The sequence below is a fragment of the Lipotes vexillifer genome, unplaced genomic scaffold (assembly GCF_000442215.2).
Source record: "Lipotes vexillifer unplaced genomic scaffold, Lipotes_vexillifer_v1.1 scaffold414, whole genome shotgun sequence".
Classification (NCBI taxonomy): Eukaryota; Metazoa; Chordata; class Mammalia; order Artiodactyla; family Lipotidae; genus Lipotes; species Lipotes vexillifer.
In genome coordinates, this window is record NW_006782864.1 from 2,615,708 (window position 1) to 2,634,086 (window position 18,379).

At 42.4% G+C, this 18,379-nt stretch overlaps 2 protein-coding genes across 2 annotated transcripts in view; both read left to right on the forward strand.

The window, feature by feature from the left end:
• Positions 1-18,379, forward strand: part of ZMAT4 (zinc finger matrin-type 4) — a 214,526-nt gene that overhangs the window by 149,344 nt on the left and 46,803 nt on the right. The gene's annotated exons all lie outside the window — the stretch shown is intronic.
• The window catches only part of LOC103068898 (BAG family molecular chaperone regulator 1-like), a 31,004-nt gene continuing 20,971 nt past the window's right edge, over positions 8,347-18,379 (forward strand). Inside the window, 4 exon segments of the mRNA XM_082931007.1 lie at positions 8,347-8,371; positions 9,218-9,752; positions 9,754-9,837; positions 10,105-10,220. Coding sequence (XP_082787133.1) covers positions 8,347-8,371; positions 9,218-9,752; positions 9,754-9,837; positions 10,105-10,220 — 760 coding nt within the window.

Sequence of the window (18,379 nt, forward strand, 5' to 3'; positions counted from 1 at the left end):
TATGCCCCTTGTTTTTACAGAGCAGGGTTCTGAGACCCAGAGAAGTGGGGTAACTGTCCCCTTCTAAGTTATGGCTCCTGATTGGAGGTGCATCCATTTCCAATGACTCCTCATTGACTAACTAGAATTCTGATGATTAACTCTTTTGTTTCAAAACAGTTAAGTTTGGGAACTTACATATATTTTAGTATTAAACTCTCTTTGAATTTAAGTATAGAATGGGCACAGTTCAACTCTCAGCTTTCTGGGAATGAATGATTTACAGGGTACATCCTATACTTTAATAAAAGAGTTTTCTCCACCTTCATGACTCCATCTCAGTTAGAGAGAATCTAGAAAAGGCAAAGAAATCATATTCACTGGGCCTGGGATGGAGAAGCAAAATTTGAGAAGCAAAATTTGTGAAGAGAAAGCTATTTCTAGAGAGGCTGCTAGAACTGATGACTCCCTTTGTAATGCAGCTTCTGCCTTTATTGGAGGGAATGGGGAATCATTTCCAGGGGTTACAGAAAGCTTACCTAGGACTTCATATCATAAAAGTGGTATGTGAGTGAGAATGAGAAGACTTTCCTCAAAACAGGCAGAACACTGGAGTGAGAGAGATTTACTTTTTGAATTATTTCTGCTGTGGACTTTCAGATGATAGTGGGTTCCTCTTAATATTAGTTTGGCCTTTGCCCACATGGCAGGCGGTAGACAGCTTGGTCATATCATTCAGTGACCCTCGTCCACCTTCAGGTCACCTAAGGGACCTGTGCAGGGGACTTGGGCACTGGGGCTTCTCCAAGACCAGGAAAGGAAAGGCAGTCTAGGTTTAAAAATGAACAGTTTCCAAAGGCAACAGGTGCAACTATTGCTGTGCGACAATTACCCCAAAACTTGGTGGCTTAAAAAATGGTAAACATTTATTATCTCTCAAAGTTTCCAGGGAGGAATTTGGGAGTGGCTTGGCTAGGTGATTCTGGCTTGAGGTTTCTTATCACTTTGCACCTGAGACGTCAGCCTGGGCTGCAGTTCTACTTCTAAATGTGGCTCATTCCATTCTGGAAAACAGAGTCGTGGTTGCCGGTCATTGGTGGTGAGGGGAAGAGGTTGGCTACAGTGGGGCCGTAAGAGGGCATTTGGGGGTTGTGGAACTTGTCTGGACCTTGATATGGCTTCCTGGCTGTATGTGTTTGTTTGTCAAAACTCACATAACTGTATCCAAGGAGAGAGTGGGGAGAATGGCATGTCAATTTCAAAAGCCAAATAAAAGAAGAAAGAAAATGTGAGTCACTCATATGTTGGTAGGAGGCCTCTATTTTTCTCCCCATGGGCCTCTCCCAGGAGTTTTGAAGGTGCCCGCACTGTGGCCCTGGCTTCCTACAGAGCCTCAGGTGAAAGCCATCTTTCTTAGGATGCTCCAAGGTCACATGGCCTCACTTCCATCACCTTCTGTTGGTTAGAAGTCAATGCCAGTCCCTATTCGAGGGGTGGTTGGGAATTCAACTCCACCTTTGAAGAGGGGATTACCAGAGAACACCACAATCAGAATGCAAGTGGACACCCGACCCATGTGACAAATACTGTGCTGTCATTACCCTTTGTAGACTTTGGAATGGAAAACATCTCATCCGTAGGAAGCATTAATATATGCAATAAACACAAGTCAAGGATTTCATTAAAAAAATCTGATCGAGATTTCTGCCTATTCTCATGAGAACCAGGTCAACAGAAAATAGTTTCTCTGAGGTCCTCTGCCCAAGACTTGATGGATGTGACAGTGGGAATCAGCAAAGACAGGGCACACTTTCCCAGCTGAAGGTTGCTTGAGAATCTCCATTTGAGTTTTCAACAATCCTTCCTTCATCTGACAACCATTTTCCCTTAGGACATGGCCACTCCAATACGCTTGGGGATACCAGAGTTTTGGGGAGCAAATTAATTGGAGTTAACAGTTTGCTCGTGACCTTCTAATCTCCCTGTGAGATGATAGAAACAAAAATTCTGATCAGGTGACTCGAGGTCAAGATTTTAGAAACAGAAAGCTTATTATGTGTTGATTTATTTCCTCTTTGATGCCTTCTTTGATTTTTTTCATTTATTTTCCACTTCATCCCACTAACATTGAACTCCTATCTGGTACCAAGCACAAAGTGCTGGAGATTCTACAGTGAATGAGAAGAGAAGGTTCCTATTGAGAAGAAGCAGGGAATAAACAAGCAAAATACATTTAGCCTGTGACAAGTGCTAACGGGAGGTGTGTTCCTTTAAATGGGAAAGTTAGTGACAACCACTCAGAGAAGCTGACATTTTGAACTGTGACCTGAAGGCTCCTGACACGAAGCACCTGCCCCTTCAAGCAGAGGTGCTGGCAGGTGCAACGGCCCTGTGGTGGGCAGAGGGCCTAAAGCTAATGAGAGGAGAGGGGTAAAAAGTGAGATTGTGACCTAGACGAGGTCACACTGCATAGATCAAATAGGTCATGGGAAGAAGTTGTGATCTATTCTAAGTGCACCCAGGTGTCTGCATCTCATTTTATTTGTGAATCCAAATGTTCCACCTTTTCTCTACTTTAGGGCTTAGTTCATTTCCATTCTGGGTCACCGGCTCTTCCCTCTGTCCAAGAGCAGGTCCTGCTTCTGTCATTCCTGGGGACGCACCCTTTACCTGCTTCCTTTGTTCAGGGCTGCATTTCTCAAATCACAAGCAGGTTTTTCGGGTAGCAGCCCATTCTGCCCGGAGGTCCATCATTCGTTCATGGTTTCCAGGACCAAGAAAAAGCTCTGGAGTTCCTTTAGTATGAAAGCCCTACTGACCAAGTTCTCTTTAATAGTTTTGGGAGAGTGGGGGCCATGGGGGGAGAACCGAAATTTCTTGACAGTCTTGGGGAGGAAACCAAGCTCAGGAGGAGCATGTTGGTTCCTGAAAAAGAGCAGGGGAGTTAGAAAGAGATGCATTAGGTGCATCCAGGCATGTTTGGGCAGCTTATTCACAGGAAAATGGACCTAACAAATCCCCATTGAAGTCTTCATTTCAGAACAGAGGATTCTGGCCACTGATTGAGTCTTGTTTAAGTGGGCAAGTAAAAGAGCCCTGTGAAGGTGACAGTAGGCGTGGGAATGGAGGTGGAACTCCCAGATGGTGCGATCAGAGGCGTCAGGTGAACCTTGAAGGATACTGGAAGATGTGCAGCTCAGGCAGCTGAGTGGGACCACACTGCCGGCTGAGGACGGACCCCACGCAAAGGCCTGCGAGCTGGAGGGACGGCGGCGCCCCCTGGGGGAACTGTGTGGGATGGCTGGAGCTTAAGGCCACTTTTGGGGTTAATGGGAGAAGCACCTCGAGAAACAGTCAGATCATGGCGCCAGTTGAATACTTCCACTGAACCCTGAAGGTTATGGGGTGTAATTTAAAGATTTTTGGCAGGATAGTTACATGTTGATATTTGTATTTCTGAAAGAGATGTCTACAGACAGCAGTGTGAAGCCTGGATTAGAAGGGAACTGGATGGGAGGCAGGGAGATTTACTGGGAGGCTACTAATTTAATTCAGTGAGAAATTATGCCAACTTGAGCTAAAGAAAGTAGTAGCAGCAGGGATATCAGTAAAGGGAAAAAATGAGGAGCAAATTGGATGTGAATTCAACAGAATTTGGTGGACAGTTGGTCCTCCAGAGCCCTTGACAGCTGCACCTTCCATGTACAGGCAGGGCCTGCCCATGATTGACTCTTAACTGCATACCCAGATACCGTCAGAACATTCTGCTGAAGCGTGAATCCCAGGGCTGGGCATTTGGTGTTATCTGTCCTGATACTTTTAACCCAGTCGTGGTCTTGTCAAAGTTTCTGGAGGGCAGGGTCCATACCTTCTTATTCTTTGTATCACCCTCAGTATGCAGAGCAATGTATCGTTGATGGAAGGTCCTGAATGGATGCCCAGGATTTGAGTGGTCTCACTCCTGTTAACCAACTCCAGTTTTTCTGGTGCACTCAGAATTATGGGTCTCAGATGGATGACTGAACATTTCCCAGGGCTGAATACTTGATAATAAATTACAATGTCAAGTAAGGTGTACTTTTATTCCATTTAATAAGTTAAAACAAAAGCCTTAGTTCATTCCTTATAGGAATATTTTCAATCTCTGAAAGCTGTATGTATTTTATCTAGTTGAGAATCAGCAGAAAATAGGATCTTTAAGCAGGTATGATAATTATAGAACAATTGAATGGTAGGGGAGGAGGTGCCAAAAGAAAATGCTCAGCTTAGCTTATACCTGGTTCTTTTTGCATTATTATTTTTAATGTGTTTCATGTTCAGAGCCCATATTTTGGGGTAGATAATTAAACTGCTTAAATGCCTCATGTTCCTGTCATATTATTGGAATGGGAAAATAGGGTGATATGGAAGAGATCATTTGCATTCATTCATTCATTCATTCACTCACTCATAGTTACTAAGTATCTATTATGCACCAGGCTCTGTGCCTACAGATTTACGGAATATTGAAATGTCTGCGACTCATCATCCAATCTCAAAGCATTTAAAGTCTTGAGAAGAGCAGGGAGAGCAAAATAATACACTTATTGAAATAAATATAACACAAAATATGAAAAAATAAAATCAGAGCTTAAAAGCCACTCCAGCATGATGCTTTGGGAATTGAAAGTAGGGAAACAATGACTTCCAAGCTGGAGTTAGCGTCAGGACACATGCAAACTGATGACCAGTTTCTTTAGAGCAGAGGAGTCAGCATGACTAAAAGCGTAGAGAGACGACAGAAGTATGAGCACGATTAGCAATCCAGTTCACTGGAGTCAGTGAGATAAAACTGAGAAAACAGATCGGAACCAAATTATAAATAGCCTTACATGTCAGGCAAAGCTGAACTTTATTTGATAGCCACTGACATTTTTTGTTTTTTGGATTTTTTTTCCAGTAGGATGATGACCGGTCTTATCTGTGCTTTAGGGGGATAACTCTGTGATGGATTGTAATGGGGGGATTCAGGAGGCCAGGAGACTGCGTAGAATTGATGCAGAGGCCTGTGTAAAGACCTGGAGAGGCCCAAGGTCCAGCAGGGGGAGGGAAGAAATGGGACCAGTGAAAGAAACACGTATTTCTCTTTGCTCTGTTCAGCAGACTTCCCAACGTCAGCCACATGAAAAGAAGTCAGAGCATTAGAATTCTCAAAGACACCTTGGCGAGGCCTTGGGAACACTCATAGGAAAAATAGAAATTTAATGAGTAATAATGTTCACTCTCAAATCCAACAAGAAATGTAGCTGATGAACATTCATGGCAGTCTGTTTACATCCTGTAGAGCCATTCTTTCTTCAGCCGAGACAGATTTTGGTCCATTATTGCTTTTCATGAAGCTAATGAATGGAACACTGTCTGAAGAAGCTGGGTTAACTCTTCATTGTCACTGACTAGGTTCCAGAATGGATGAGCTTGGCTTTTCAAACGGAATCATTCTGTCTCCATGTATGTGTTGTGGGCAAACTCATCAAACAGAGAACTACAAAGCCACTTGGATTTCTAATTCCAGAGTGGGCTAATACATTGGAAACAGCCTTAAATTTGACACATGGAGACAGTGTCCTTGGTTTTGAGATGCTGACCAAGAAAAGGGCAAAAGCAACATCAAAACACACCCACCAAAAATCCAGGTTACTTAAGTGTTCTTTAGTTGCCAATTTTGGCTACATTGAGGGAGCTGACAGTATCATGTGAAGATGCTTTCCTTCCTCAGTGCTCTAAGGCTTTTCCTCAGTATTGATTGAAGGTCTCTATTGTTTAGTTTAAGCTCCAAAAACATAGACCGTATTTTACAAGAGCTCAGCACGGTGTTTTCCTAAGGTTCTGGGAACACATATCTGCCGTGCTGGCTCTTAAATAGCTGTGGGCTTTGGTAGTGGCTCTGTTAGTTGGGCTTTGTATTCAACAAAATAATGGATGCTTTGGGAAAAGATGCAAAATCAGGAGAAATCTGTCTTTTAACAAGTGGGAAACTTTTCTTTGTTTCTAAAATTATAGCTTTAACTCCACGCAAAAGAGTAATCATAAGTGTCAATTTTTTTCAAAGCTGCTACCGATAGACCTAATTTTCTGCAATAGATGGGATTCTATAAAGTGGATTGTGAACTGAGATTAAGGTATACAAATGTCAGGTTTACTCAAAGGAGAGCCTACTGACTGATGTTTTTGTTCACTATCTTATTTTGACTAATATTTAATGAGCACTTAGCATATAGCAAGCATTGTGATAAACCCTGGTGTATAAAGATGGCATTGCCCTGAAATATAAAAGACATTCTTCCATCTTCAAGAAGTCCACAGCAATATTTTGAAAAGCTGTTTACCTGAAAATCTCTGGTGTATCCTGCGTACATAAACGTATAGAGATACAGGAAGAAAAACACACCCACAAAAGCGTAGTGCGTTCTACACGTTTGATCTATTTTTCAAACAGCTTCTGCTCCTGGCAATTATCATCTCATGTGAACAGTTCCTCAAGAAACTGGGGATTTTATAGTTGACGTTGATGTAAGGGAAGAAGCATTAGGCATCCTGGTAAATTGTGTCTGGAACCTTGTATGGCTCTATGCCCAGGGTGGAAACTGCTACATGCAAATGGAGACAGTCAGTCCTATAGATGCTTTGCTCTAATGGAATCACTTGAAAGAAAGATCTCTTCATTTATTCATCCACTGGTTGTTCAACGAATCCTTATTAAGTGATTATTATGTTTGTGTTATATGTTATCATGCTGGATATTGGGATTCAGTAATGAACAAGACACAGTCATTGACTTCAGGATATTTCCACACTTAAAAGGAAAAGCAAGCATTTTAACATTATTTTAAAAATGTATTTAAAATTCCCAAACGATTTACATGTCCTTACTGTATGAAATGGGAAAATTTTCCTTAAAATCTTGGAGAAAACATTTTCATTTAAACATATACAATAATAAAACTAAAGATTTCCTTAGAAATCTGAAGGCTGGTGTTGTGCTGCCAGTAGAAATGTTATTTACCAAAACAGATCTTTTATTTGAAAGGCATGTACGATGCCTCTGTTAGCTAAGTGAGTTCTTAGACCTGGGTAATGAACAAAAATAAGCCATAACTTGAGTTTGGAGTCTATTTTTGCAAAGTATGCCAATGTTACATTTAGTAAAATAGCTAATGGACCAGGGGAGTGGCAGCATTGCTTTTCACTGACACCAGCTGGCTAACTGTTAACGGATTTGAAATGAGTTATCAAGCACTGCTGTTTTGTAAATAAGAGTCTTGGGTTTTTATGCCGTTACGTGTGAAAGAGGGGCATCTATCGCTCACTACGAACCCTTTTTTTTGGTGGGAGCTGTGGTTTCACAAAGTCCTGGTTACTCATTAAGGTGTGGTGTAACGGACTCAGAGACAGAAACCCTGGAGTTGAGTCCTGTCTCTGGTAAGTAGCTGGGAGATGTTGATGGGTCACTTCACCTCTCTGGGCCTCAGTTTCCTCTCTTATATAATGAAGGTGTTGGGCTGGTCATCCACAATGTCTCTTTAGCATCACCTTCCATCTAGTTTCCATCCCAACTGTCTGAACCACAGAGGAACACTTTATTGTAAGTCCATGTTCTTGGGGTGTGGACAGCTGAACCTCTGGAATAGGATCTGTTACAGATTGTCTAAGACCGGTTTTTATGATGAACTGACCCTACCTTGGACCCATAACGAAGAGCTTTATTTTGCCCCCTCTCTATTCTTTTTGACCACCCATGGGCTTCTGCACTTGGGCTACAATGTAAAGACTTGATTCAGGTATGTAGTCTTAGCAAATAGCTTTTTCTTACTATTTGGCTTGAGTCTGAACAAACTATATCTCTACTTGAAGCTCTAAGCAAACCAACACAGCTAGAACCCTGGAGGCACCCTGACTTATTCCCCTAAAACCTGAGATTTTCTGTCAACCCCTAAGGGTCAAGGCCAACTTCGTCTTCTTACTCATCCTCTCATATCGTCTCTGTTCTGTAGCCTTCCCTCAATTTCAAGTGCACATCTGTAAGTTTCCAATTTTCAGCCCTTAGACATAAAAGTTCTTCAGTGGAGTCAGTGGTCATTGGCCTCTACAACACACATGCACCCACACGTCCCCACACATACGTACGTGATTACTGATAACATATATTGTTTCTAATTGTCTCTCATTTTCTCCCAGTGTGGTTACTATTTGAATGGAATTCACGATTGTTGCACCCAACCATGGGGGTCCAATTCTGTTAATAGTGGGATAACTCTTATCAGATCAACCCTCCCACTGATAAAGACTGTAAACTTTGGACAGTATATAAAACTCATGTAACTGAAGGCAATGAAGAACAAACATTCAAAAACAGGTAAGAACTTGAGGGAATTGAATACTTGGAAGAAACAAACAACATTGAGTGAGTTTCCCAGTTTTCGTGGCTTTTTCCCTCGGGGCTGACCTCAGTCAGCATCAAGCTGATTGGCTAAAGCTCAGATAAAAGCCCACAGCCTTAATGGCTTGAAGAACCAGAGCAAAGAGCTCTTGGGGACAAGGGCACCAGAAAGTGGAGGAAAAATTCAAGAAAGAAAAGCCACAGAGCAGAAGCTTCAAATTCTGTGTGTATACTCTGCCTAAACTTGTTCCTGACACATAAGCAACACCTCCAAGAGGCCAACTCCAAACATCCTAGCAAAGGCTAAAAGGCCTGAGCACCCATTTCAGCTGCTACTCCCTACCCTCTGCTGCAACACACGCACAGCTGGGGGGCGTTTGAGTTCAGCTAAGTTCACTGCCTTCTTTAAAAATCAGTACTCTTTGGAGGACTATAAGAGAATCCAGAGTTTACACAGTGTATCATTTCATAATGTCCAGATAAGATACCAAGTCAATACACATGCCTATGAAGAAATAGGAAAATATGACCCATTTTTAAGAGAAAAAGCAATCAGTGCAGACTAATAGCTGATGCAGCTAATGGACATGCTTGAGGATGTAGAGGGAAATACAGTCATAATGAGATAGGAAATAGAAAATCTACTCAGCAACAGGAACAAAAAAGAATCAAGTGGAAAATTTAGATCTGAAAAACAAAATATTCAAAATAAAAAAATTTCCTGGAGGCGGATCTGGTGGAGCACGGCTGTGCGCCCCTCGGCCGGGCCCGGAGCTGTGCCAGTCGGTGACGCCAGCCGAGCGCGGTCCACCTCCCTCCCAGCGATCAGCCGTCCGGAGGGGGACCAGAGGGCATGCAGCATCCACCAGGGACGCCACCGCCTGCGATCGCAGCCCACGGATGAAGAAGAAAGCACGGCCTCGCTCGGCCCGGAGCGAGGAAAAGGCGGCGCGGCCAGGCTCGGCATGACCGGCACCCACAGCAATGAGAAGCACATTCTGCAAGTTACCCCGAAAGAGGGCTGTAGTGAACCAGTGATTCAAGACCTGGTCCACGTTGTTGCAGAGGCCACAGGGGTCCCGCTGCCTTTTCAGAAACTCATACTGAAGGGGAAATCTCTGAAGGAAATGGAGATGCCATTGTCAGCGCTTGGAGTACCAAACGGTGGCCAGGTCATGTCAACTGGGAAAAGGAACAGTCCCGAGGAGGAAGTTGAACTACAGAAGTTAAAAGACTTGCAGAAGTCTGTGGAGAAGATAGCTGACCGACTGGAGGAGTTGAGTAAAGAGCTTACTGGACTCCAGCAGGGTTTTCTGGCCAAGGATTTGCAAGCTGAAGCTCTCTGCAAACTCCATAGGCGAGCAGTTTATGAAGATCTTGGAAGAGATTGACACACTGATTCTGCCCGAAAATCGCAAAGACAGTAGAATGAAAAAGGAAGGGTTTGGGGGGCTTCCCTGGTGGCGCAGTGGTTGAGAGTCCGCCTGCCGATGCGGGGAACGCGGGTTCGTGCCCTGGTCTGGGAGGATCCCACATGCCGCGGAGCGGCTGGGCCTGTGAGCCATGGCCGCTGAGCCTGTGCGTCCAGAGCCTGTGCTCCGCAATGGGAGAGGCCACAGTGGTGAGAGGCCCGCGTACCGCAGGAAAAAAAAAAAAAAAAGAGGGGTATGTAAAGTTGATCCTTCATTTAAAAAAAAAAAAAAAAAAAGGAAGGGTTTGGTGAAAAGGATTCAGGCGTTCCTAGCTGAGGGTGGCGCAGGGAGGCAGAACATCTGCCAGGAGACGGAGCGACTGCAGTCCATAAACTTGGCCCTGACTCACCGAGGTGAGGCAGAGTAGGCAGAGCTGCCCCAAAGAACAACTCCACCAGCTCTGCCCTCTCTGGAACAGCAGTTACGCGCCTTCCCCGGGGCTGCTGGGGACAACTGGACGATTGCCAGTTTTCCTTCTCTTATACCCGCTCTCAGTGAACAAGTATTGTCTGTAAGATCTTAGCGCCCCTGTCAGTTTCTCGTTCCGTCTCTGTATATCTGTGCCGTCCAGCAGCCCACCTTGTCAGGAGGGAACCTCCCCTGCCCAAGTCTTCCGGCTTTTTTTTTTTTTTTTGCGGTATGCGGGCCTCTCACTGTTGTGGCCTCTCCCGCTGCGGAGCACAGGCTCTGGACACGCAGGCCCAGTGGCCATGGCTCACGGGCCCAGCCGCTCCGTGGCATGTGGGATCCTCCCGGACCGGGGCACAAACCCGTGTCCCCTGCATCGGCAGGCAGACTTTCAACCACTGCGCCACCAGGGAAGCCCTTCCCGGCTTTTTTGACCTTCAGATGCTTTCTCTGGGCTGGTGAGAGCTCTCATTTGTCCTGGGGTAGTTCCGGGTTTATCAGCTATGCTGGTCTTCAGATATGTGAGACCTTTTTGCCCTTACGATCCCATAGTCCCATCTGTGTAAACCAGAATCACCAGGAGGTTCTGCGTCTGGTCAGGAATGTTGGGAATGGCTCAGAACAGGTGTTTGGCACACAGGGAGTACAGGTATCTCTTGTGACTGAATTCTGGAACAGCTGGCTGGGTTGTGGGTTCATAGGCCCTGTCTTCACCCACCAGTGACCCTGACCAGCCACCGGCCGTGAGGTCTCATGGGGCCATTGCTGGATTGGGGCCTGTGGTTTATCCATGTACTTCCTTGTCCCCAAGCAAATCTCTAGGTTAGAACCCAGAGTTGTCTAAGTCTCTGCTCGAAACCAGATCAGAGCCAGAGTTCTCCCGGGTCAGGCGGAGACAGAGTGAATAATAAAGCAGGCAGGTAGTGAGGGCCACCGTAAACTTCTCAGGAGTTCCTTCAAAGGCATTTCTGTCAACCGTACCCTTCTGAGATCTACATTTCCTTCGCATTCCTTCGAGGCTGTGTTTGTCCGTTTTGTGGCCTTTTCCCCCTTCGTTGTTATTTTAGTGCCTCGGTCCGGGAAGATCCCACATGCCACGGAGCGGCTGGGCCCGTGAGCCATGGCCGCTGAGGCTGCGCGTCCGGAGCCTGTGCTCCGCAATGGGAGAGGCCACAACAGTGAGAGGCCCGCGTACCACAAAAAACAAAAACAAAAACAAAAACAAACAAACAAAAGAAATACCAGATGGAAAATCGGATCCTCAAGATGGAATGAAAATCGCCAGGCATATTAAATATGTAGATTAGCATAACAGGCTTACTTTTCCCTTAATTTTTAAAAATTCCATATGATTCTTTTTAATTCCTCTTTTTAAAAAATTGAGACATAATTTACACGTCATGAGAGTCACCATTTTAAAGTATACAATTCAGTGACTTTTAGTGTGTTCATGAAGTCATGCTGCCATGAACACAATTTTAGAATGTTTCTTCACCCCATAAAGCCCCATACCATCAGCATTTATTCCCCATTCTCTCCTTGCCCCAGCTGCTGGCAACCACTAGTGTACATTCTGTCTCTGTGAAATTGCCTATTCTGAATATTTTGTATGAAAAGAATCATACAGTATGTGTCTTTTGTGTCTGGCTTTTTTACTTAGCATACTGTTTTTAAGGTCCATCTATACTGCAGCAAGTATCAGTACATCATTCTTTTTATTACTGAATTATCTTCCACTGTATAGATCACCTCTGTGTATCCAGTCAGCAACTGATGGATATTTGGGCTGTTTGCACATTTTGACTATTATGAATAATACCACTTTGAACATTCACATAAAAGTTTCTGTATAAACATATGTTTTCAGGTCCCTTGGATATATAACTAGGAGTGGTATTGCTGGGGTATACGGTGACTCTACATTTAACTTTTTAAGAAACTAAAGACCTGTTTTCAAAATTGGCTGTGCCATTTTCCATTCCTACCAACAATGAATTGAGGGTTCCAGTTTCTCCGCATCCTGGTCAGTACTTATTACTATCTATCTGCTTGATTTTAGCTATTCCAGTGGCTGTGAAGTGGTATTCCCCTGTGGTTTTGATTTACTTTTTCCTAATGGCTAATGACATTGAGCATCTTTTCATGTGTTTATTGGGCATTTGTATATATTCCTGGGGAAATACCTGTGTATATCTTTTACCAAGTTTTTAATTGAGTTGTCTTTTTAGTTTTGGCTTGTAAGAGCTCTTTATTTAGTCTGGATACTAGACTCTTATCAGATATATGATTTGCAGTTTTTTTCTTTCACCTGTAGGTTATCTTTTTAGTTTCTTAATAGTAGCCTTTGAAGCACAAATGTTTTTAATTTTGATTGTTTAATTTATATGTGTATGTACATATGTGTGTGTGCATATATATATATTTTTTTGGGGGGGTATCTTATGTAAAGAATCATTGCCTAATCCAATTGTCACAAATTTACCCCAATTTTTTCTTCTAAGAGTTTTATAGTTTTAGCTCTTCCATTTAGGTCTTTTATCCCTTTTGGGTTAATTTTTTTTATAGGTTTGAGGTAGGGTTTTAGCTTCATTCTGTTGCACATGCATATCCAGTTGTCCCAGTGACATTTGTTGAAAAGACTCTTCCCTTATTGAGTTGTCTTGGCATCCTTTCTGAAAATCAGTTGACTACAAATGTATGGGTTAATTTCTGGACTACAAATCCCATTCCATTGATCTGTATGTCTATCTGTATTCCAGTATTCCAGTACCAAACAATCTTGATTACTGTAGCATTTTGAAATCAAGAAGTGTCATTGCTCCGACTTTATTCTTTTTCAAGACTATCTTGTCTATTTTGGGTCCCTTCCATTTCCATATGAAATTCAGGGTCACATTGTCAATTTCTCTAAAAAAGAGAGCTAAGATATGATAGGGCTTGTATTGAATCTGTTGCTCAATTTGGGGAATATTGCCATTTTAACGATATTAAGTCTTCCAATCCATGGATACAAGATCTGTTGTATTTAGTTAGGTCTTTAAAAAATTTCCCTCAATAATATTTTGTAGTATTCAGTGTACAAGTCTTGTACCCATTTTGTTATTGAATATCAATTTTGAATATCAATTTTGAATATCAATTTTGAATATCATTTTGTTATTGAATATCAATTCCTGATATTCTTTTTCATGCAATTTTTAAAAAAATTTTTGAATTTTATTTTATTTATTTTTTTATACAGCAGGTCCTTATTAGGCATCAATTTTATACATATCAGTGTATACATGTCAATCCCAATCTCCCAATCCATCACACCACCACCCACCCCCACCGCTTTCCCCCCTTGGTGTCCATACATTTGTTCTCTACATCTGTGTCTCAATTTCTGCCCTGCAAACTGGTTCATCTGTACCATTTTTCTAGGTTCCACATATATACGTTAATATACGAAATTTGTTTTTCTCTTTCTGACTTACTTCACTCTGTATGACAGTCTCTAGATCCATCTACGTCTCTACAAATGACCCAATTTCATTCCTTTTTATGGCTGAGTAATATTCCATTGTATATATATATATATCACATCTTCTTTATCCATTTGTCTGTTGATGGGCATTTACGTTGCTTCCATGACCAGGCTATTGTAAATAGTGCTGCAATGAACATTGGGGTGCATGTGTCTTTTTGATTATGGTTTTCTCTGGGTATATGCCCAGTAGTGGGATTGCTGGATCATATGGTAATTCTATTTTTAGTTTTTTAAGGAACCTCCATACTGTTCTCCATAGTGGCTGTATCCATTTACATTCCCACCAACAGTGCAGGAGGGTTCCCTTTTCTCCACCCTCTCCAGCATTTGTTGTTTGTAGATTTTCTGATGATGCCCATTCTAACTGGTGTGAGGTGATACCTCATTGTAGTTTTGATTTGCATTTATCTAATAATTAGTGATGTTGAGCAGCTTTTCATGTGCATCTTGGACATCTCTGTCTTCTTTGGAGGAATGTCTATTTAGGTCTTCTGACCCATTTTTGGATTCGGTTGTTTGTTTGTTTTTTGTTTTTTGTTTGTTTGTTTGTTTGCAGTACGCAGGCCTCTCACTGTTGTGGCGTCTCCCGTTGCAGAGCACAGGCTCCGGTCGCGCAGGCTCAGCGGCCATAGGTCATGGGCCCAGCCACTTCGCGGCATGTGGGATCTTCCCAGACCGGGGCATGAACCCGTGTCCCCTGCATCGGCAGGCAGACTCTCAACCACTGCGCCACCAGGGAAGCCCCATACTGCTATCTTTTTGCCAACACACACACACACACACACACACACACACACACACGCACACACGTGCACACACACTTCACTGGGTAGATACCTACTGAATTTTCAGATCTCGCCTTAGATGAGCATCTTCTAGGAAGGTGTCACAAGAATGCTTCCAGGCTGGGCGTCCTTCCTCAGCTCCCCATAGGACCCTGCACTATGTTTCACTTCACAACACTCCTCACAATGGTTGGCAATTACCTTTGCACATGTCTCTTTCCTCTAGGCTGAGAGCTATGTGATGGCAGAGACTTTGTACATAGTTTCATCACTGCAGTGTTAACACGTAACCCAGTGTTAACACGTAACCCAGTGTTAACTGGCACTTGACATGCACTAAAGAAGCGTTTGTTTAGTGAGTCGGTAAGTGCCCTGTGGGGTATTCCCCGTTATGCTTGTCTCATGGATATAAAGGGCCCTGACATACTTCCAAAAGAATATGGTTTTCCAAGTGTTATTATCAATTGATTTTTACAGGCAGAGACTCCTTTGGTATGTGAGCAGGTAATGTCACCCATCTATCGTCACTCATTATAAGGCAGCATTACTGGCCTCTTTTTTTTTTTTTTTTTTCATTTCTAAATGAACACAGAAGCCAGAGTGCAGCTTCTGAACTGCTTGAGCCTAGTCCTAATGTAGGGTGTGGCAAGTGCTTGGTTAAACAGACTGGGAAACCAGCCACAGAGAAATGGACAGGGATTCTGAAGCTGCCAGGAAATGTATACCTGTGCCTCGCGGCTCAGAATAGAGTGTAATCTCAAAGGCATTTCCAGACAAGTTCCAAAACTTCCCCCCAGACAGTAACACACTCACCCAGACTCTAACAGGAGAACAAGTAGATAAGTTTTGACTTTGCTCATCCACACCTTTATTTTATCCAGAGAAAACTGTGGTGTCTTTCAAATACCTTTCCTTGGGAAACTAAGTCAGTCATCTTACTTTCGTGAAATACGGCCCGGATGTGAGGTTTCAGACCTACCAGAATGGGAATGGATCTTTCCATTCCGGAAACATCAATGCTCTTCCTCTAAACATCAATGCTTCCAAACATCAATGCTCTTCCTCTAAACTTGATAGTGTAGAGACGTCACCTCCAATCCTCCTTCCTTAGATAAGGAAATGGAGACAATATTAATAGCCCTCCTCTCACAGATAGCTTTTACAGGAGAGAGGCTAAAATTGCCACGGCATTGCCAGATTTTTCTCCTGAAGGAAGGACATGCTCGTGTATCAGGTTTAGAAGGAAAGTCTTTTATTTTCGTACTGAATGGAGTGAGCTGGAAATATTTGTCCTAAAAAGATGACCCTTTTTGGCCAAGTGAGGGAAATAGGAAAGCTGAATACACTGAAGTATTGATATGTGTTTTCTCTAGTCTTCTGGAAGCCACCCTCTCAGCCATACTAAGGAGGATGACTAAATGTTTAATATTTTTCCTATTCTGATATCCCAGGATAATTATTTTTGCATACCCTATATTATTTAATGCTCACCCACCATAACAGTAGGCTATATGGTGTAGGTATGATTTTTTTAATGGCCCCTTGGTTTGCTAGATAAAATATAAGATGATCAGATAAATCTGAATTCCAGATAAACAACAAATAATTTTAGGTATAAGTATGCAATGAGTCTGCAGTATTTGGGACATACTGATCCTAAAAAAATATTTGTTGTTTATCCAAAATTCAAATTTAACCATATTTTCATTTGCTAAATTTGGTAAACTTAATGTCATGCCTAATTCTTCAGGCCAAAATATCTTTAAAAGTTTGAATTTCAATGAAATAAAGAGAAAAAGACATCTTAGAAGAAGAAAATGGTTTCGCTGCCATTTGGCAGCATTAGCTTTGGTTGTCAGGGATCCTCAAATTTGCAAAGTCATTAAAAATAAATGACTAAAAGTCACCAACGCTTCTTTTTAAATAATTCATTTCTGTGAACATTACTGAGACGTTTAAAGTATGTAAACATTTCTGAGCTTTTACTTTTCCTGTTCCTCTAACAAGATTTGAAAGTCACCTGAGCAAAATAAATGTAAATGTAAATGGGTATAAGGGAAAGACAGCGGACAGGAGAGGGGAGTGACTTGTGTTAGCTTGAAATTTTTTCTTTTTTTTAGAACTCCTTTCTCACTTGAGTCCTTCCCTGCATCTTTCTCTTGTATAATAATGTATATATATATATATGCACACAAACATATACATAATATTACATATAGATTTATATAATATATACACTACATATATTTATAAATATATGCAAAAATAAACAATACATTTGTATATATTTGTACATTGTTACATATATATTTATTTATGATAAAGATCTTTTGCTTGTTTGAGACAAGCACCTGCCCTCAAAACTATGAGGATTAGACCCAGGCAAGCAGGAACTCAGATACTATTTTTCCGTGATTTCATGTGTGTGTGTGTGTTCTTGCCTTGTCTCACTCTTCCCCTCCCTCTTTTTATTTTCCGTATAAATGTTATTTAGGAAAATCCAGCCTTATCTTGGCTGAACCTCGGAGAAACAGCGTTTTGTCTTTCCATTCCACCTCTTTGGAGGATTGTTAGAAAACTCCTACGACTGAGAATGGTGGAAGTTCTGAAGCTTAAGAGTTAATCCCCGACCTTGATCCCTGTGTGAGTGTGGGAATTCCCTTGTGGGCATGGGGACCCCGTGTGGGCGTGGGAATCCCAGTGTGGACCTGGGGCCCTTATGGAGGGCTGGGGATTCAGAGCCTGCATGGGTATATTAGCCCCAACTGGGCCTTCCCAGCTCCCAAACTATCTCCATGCTCATTCAAAACCCTGTAGAAAACTTTACCAGAGTAGAATTTTCATATCCCCAATTTTCACATCTATATCTGAGCAGTCACGGATGAGAAATACAGTTAAAGAGAAGAGTCAAGCTGAAGGCTTTTAAAGAGTGGCCGGCCAGGATTTCTCCATGACCCTGGCTGTGGCTTGTGACCTTACTATCTCTGGGCTTTGCTCAGCTAAGAAGCAGCAGTCATAGGCCTGGAGGTTTGGGTGCAGGAGCGGGTACCCTGCCCTCACCAGCATAGAGTCACTGCAGGCACAGACTGAGCTTCCCGTGACGGAGGGTAATTATTCATTGCTATGTAATGACTTCCTGCTTCCGTATCAGACTGATGACAACCACGTAATAGACTGAACTCAAAAGCTTTTCTGTTGCACTTCATATTTATAATGTGCTTTCTATTCATGAGCATCTTTTTATTCTTCCAGATACAACCTTGTATACTGACTCAGAATTCCCCCGTTTAATAGAAATCCGAACGGCGTGTATGTTCGTTGCTGACCTTGTTTATGTTCCATTTTCCCCAAAGCACCAGAAGCTTTTCCTGGGGCCTTTCACACCCAGGCACAGCCTGAAAACTGCAAAATTGAGAAGTGGGTGAAGTTTGACCCAAACGCTCGCCCTTGTTTCTTGGGACGCCTTTCCTGATTTGGCACTAAGCAATTGCCACGATAACTTCTGCCTTTTCTCTCTGAAAGGGCTTCCATTCTGAGAATAATCTGAAAATAATTTCATGTTATTTTATTTTGGTCGTATGACTGTAGTGTTCCTTCTGACCCTGTCTCCAACACCTGCAGTTTGTCTGAGGAATGTCACTTTGAGACAGAGGAGACATGTCAAGTGTTCTGTGTACCCTCATGGGAATCGCAGAGTTGTGCCTTATTTTTTTCAGTCTATTTCATTACTTTTTTTTTTTTTTTTTTTTTTTTTTTTTTTTTTTTTTTTTTTTTTTTTTTTTTTTTGGGC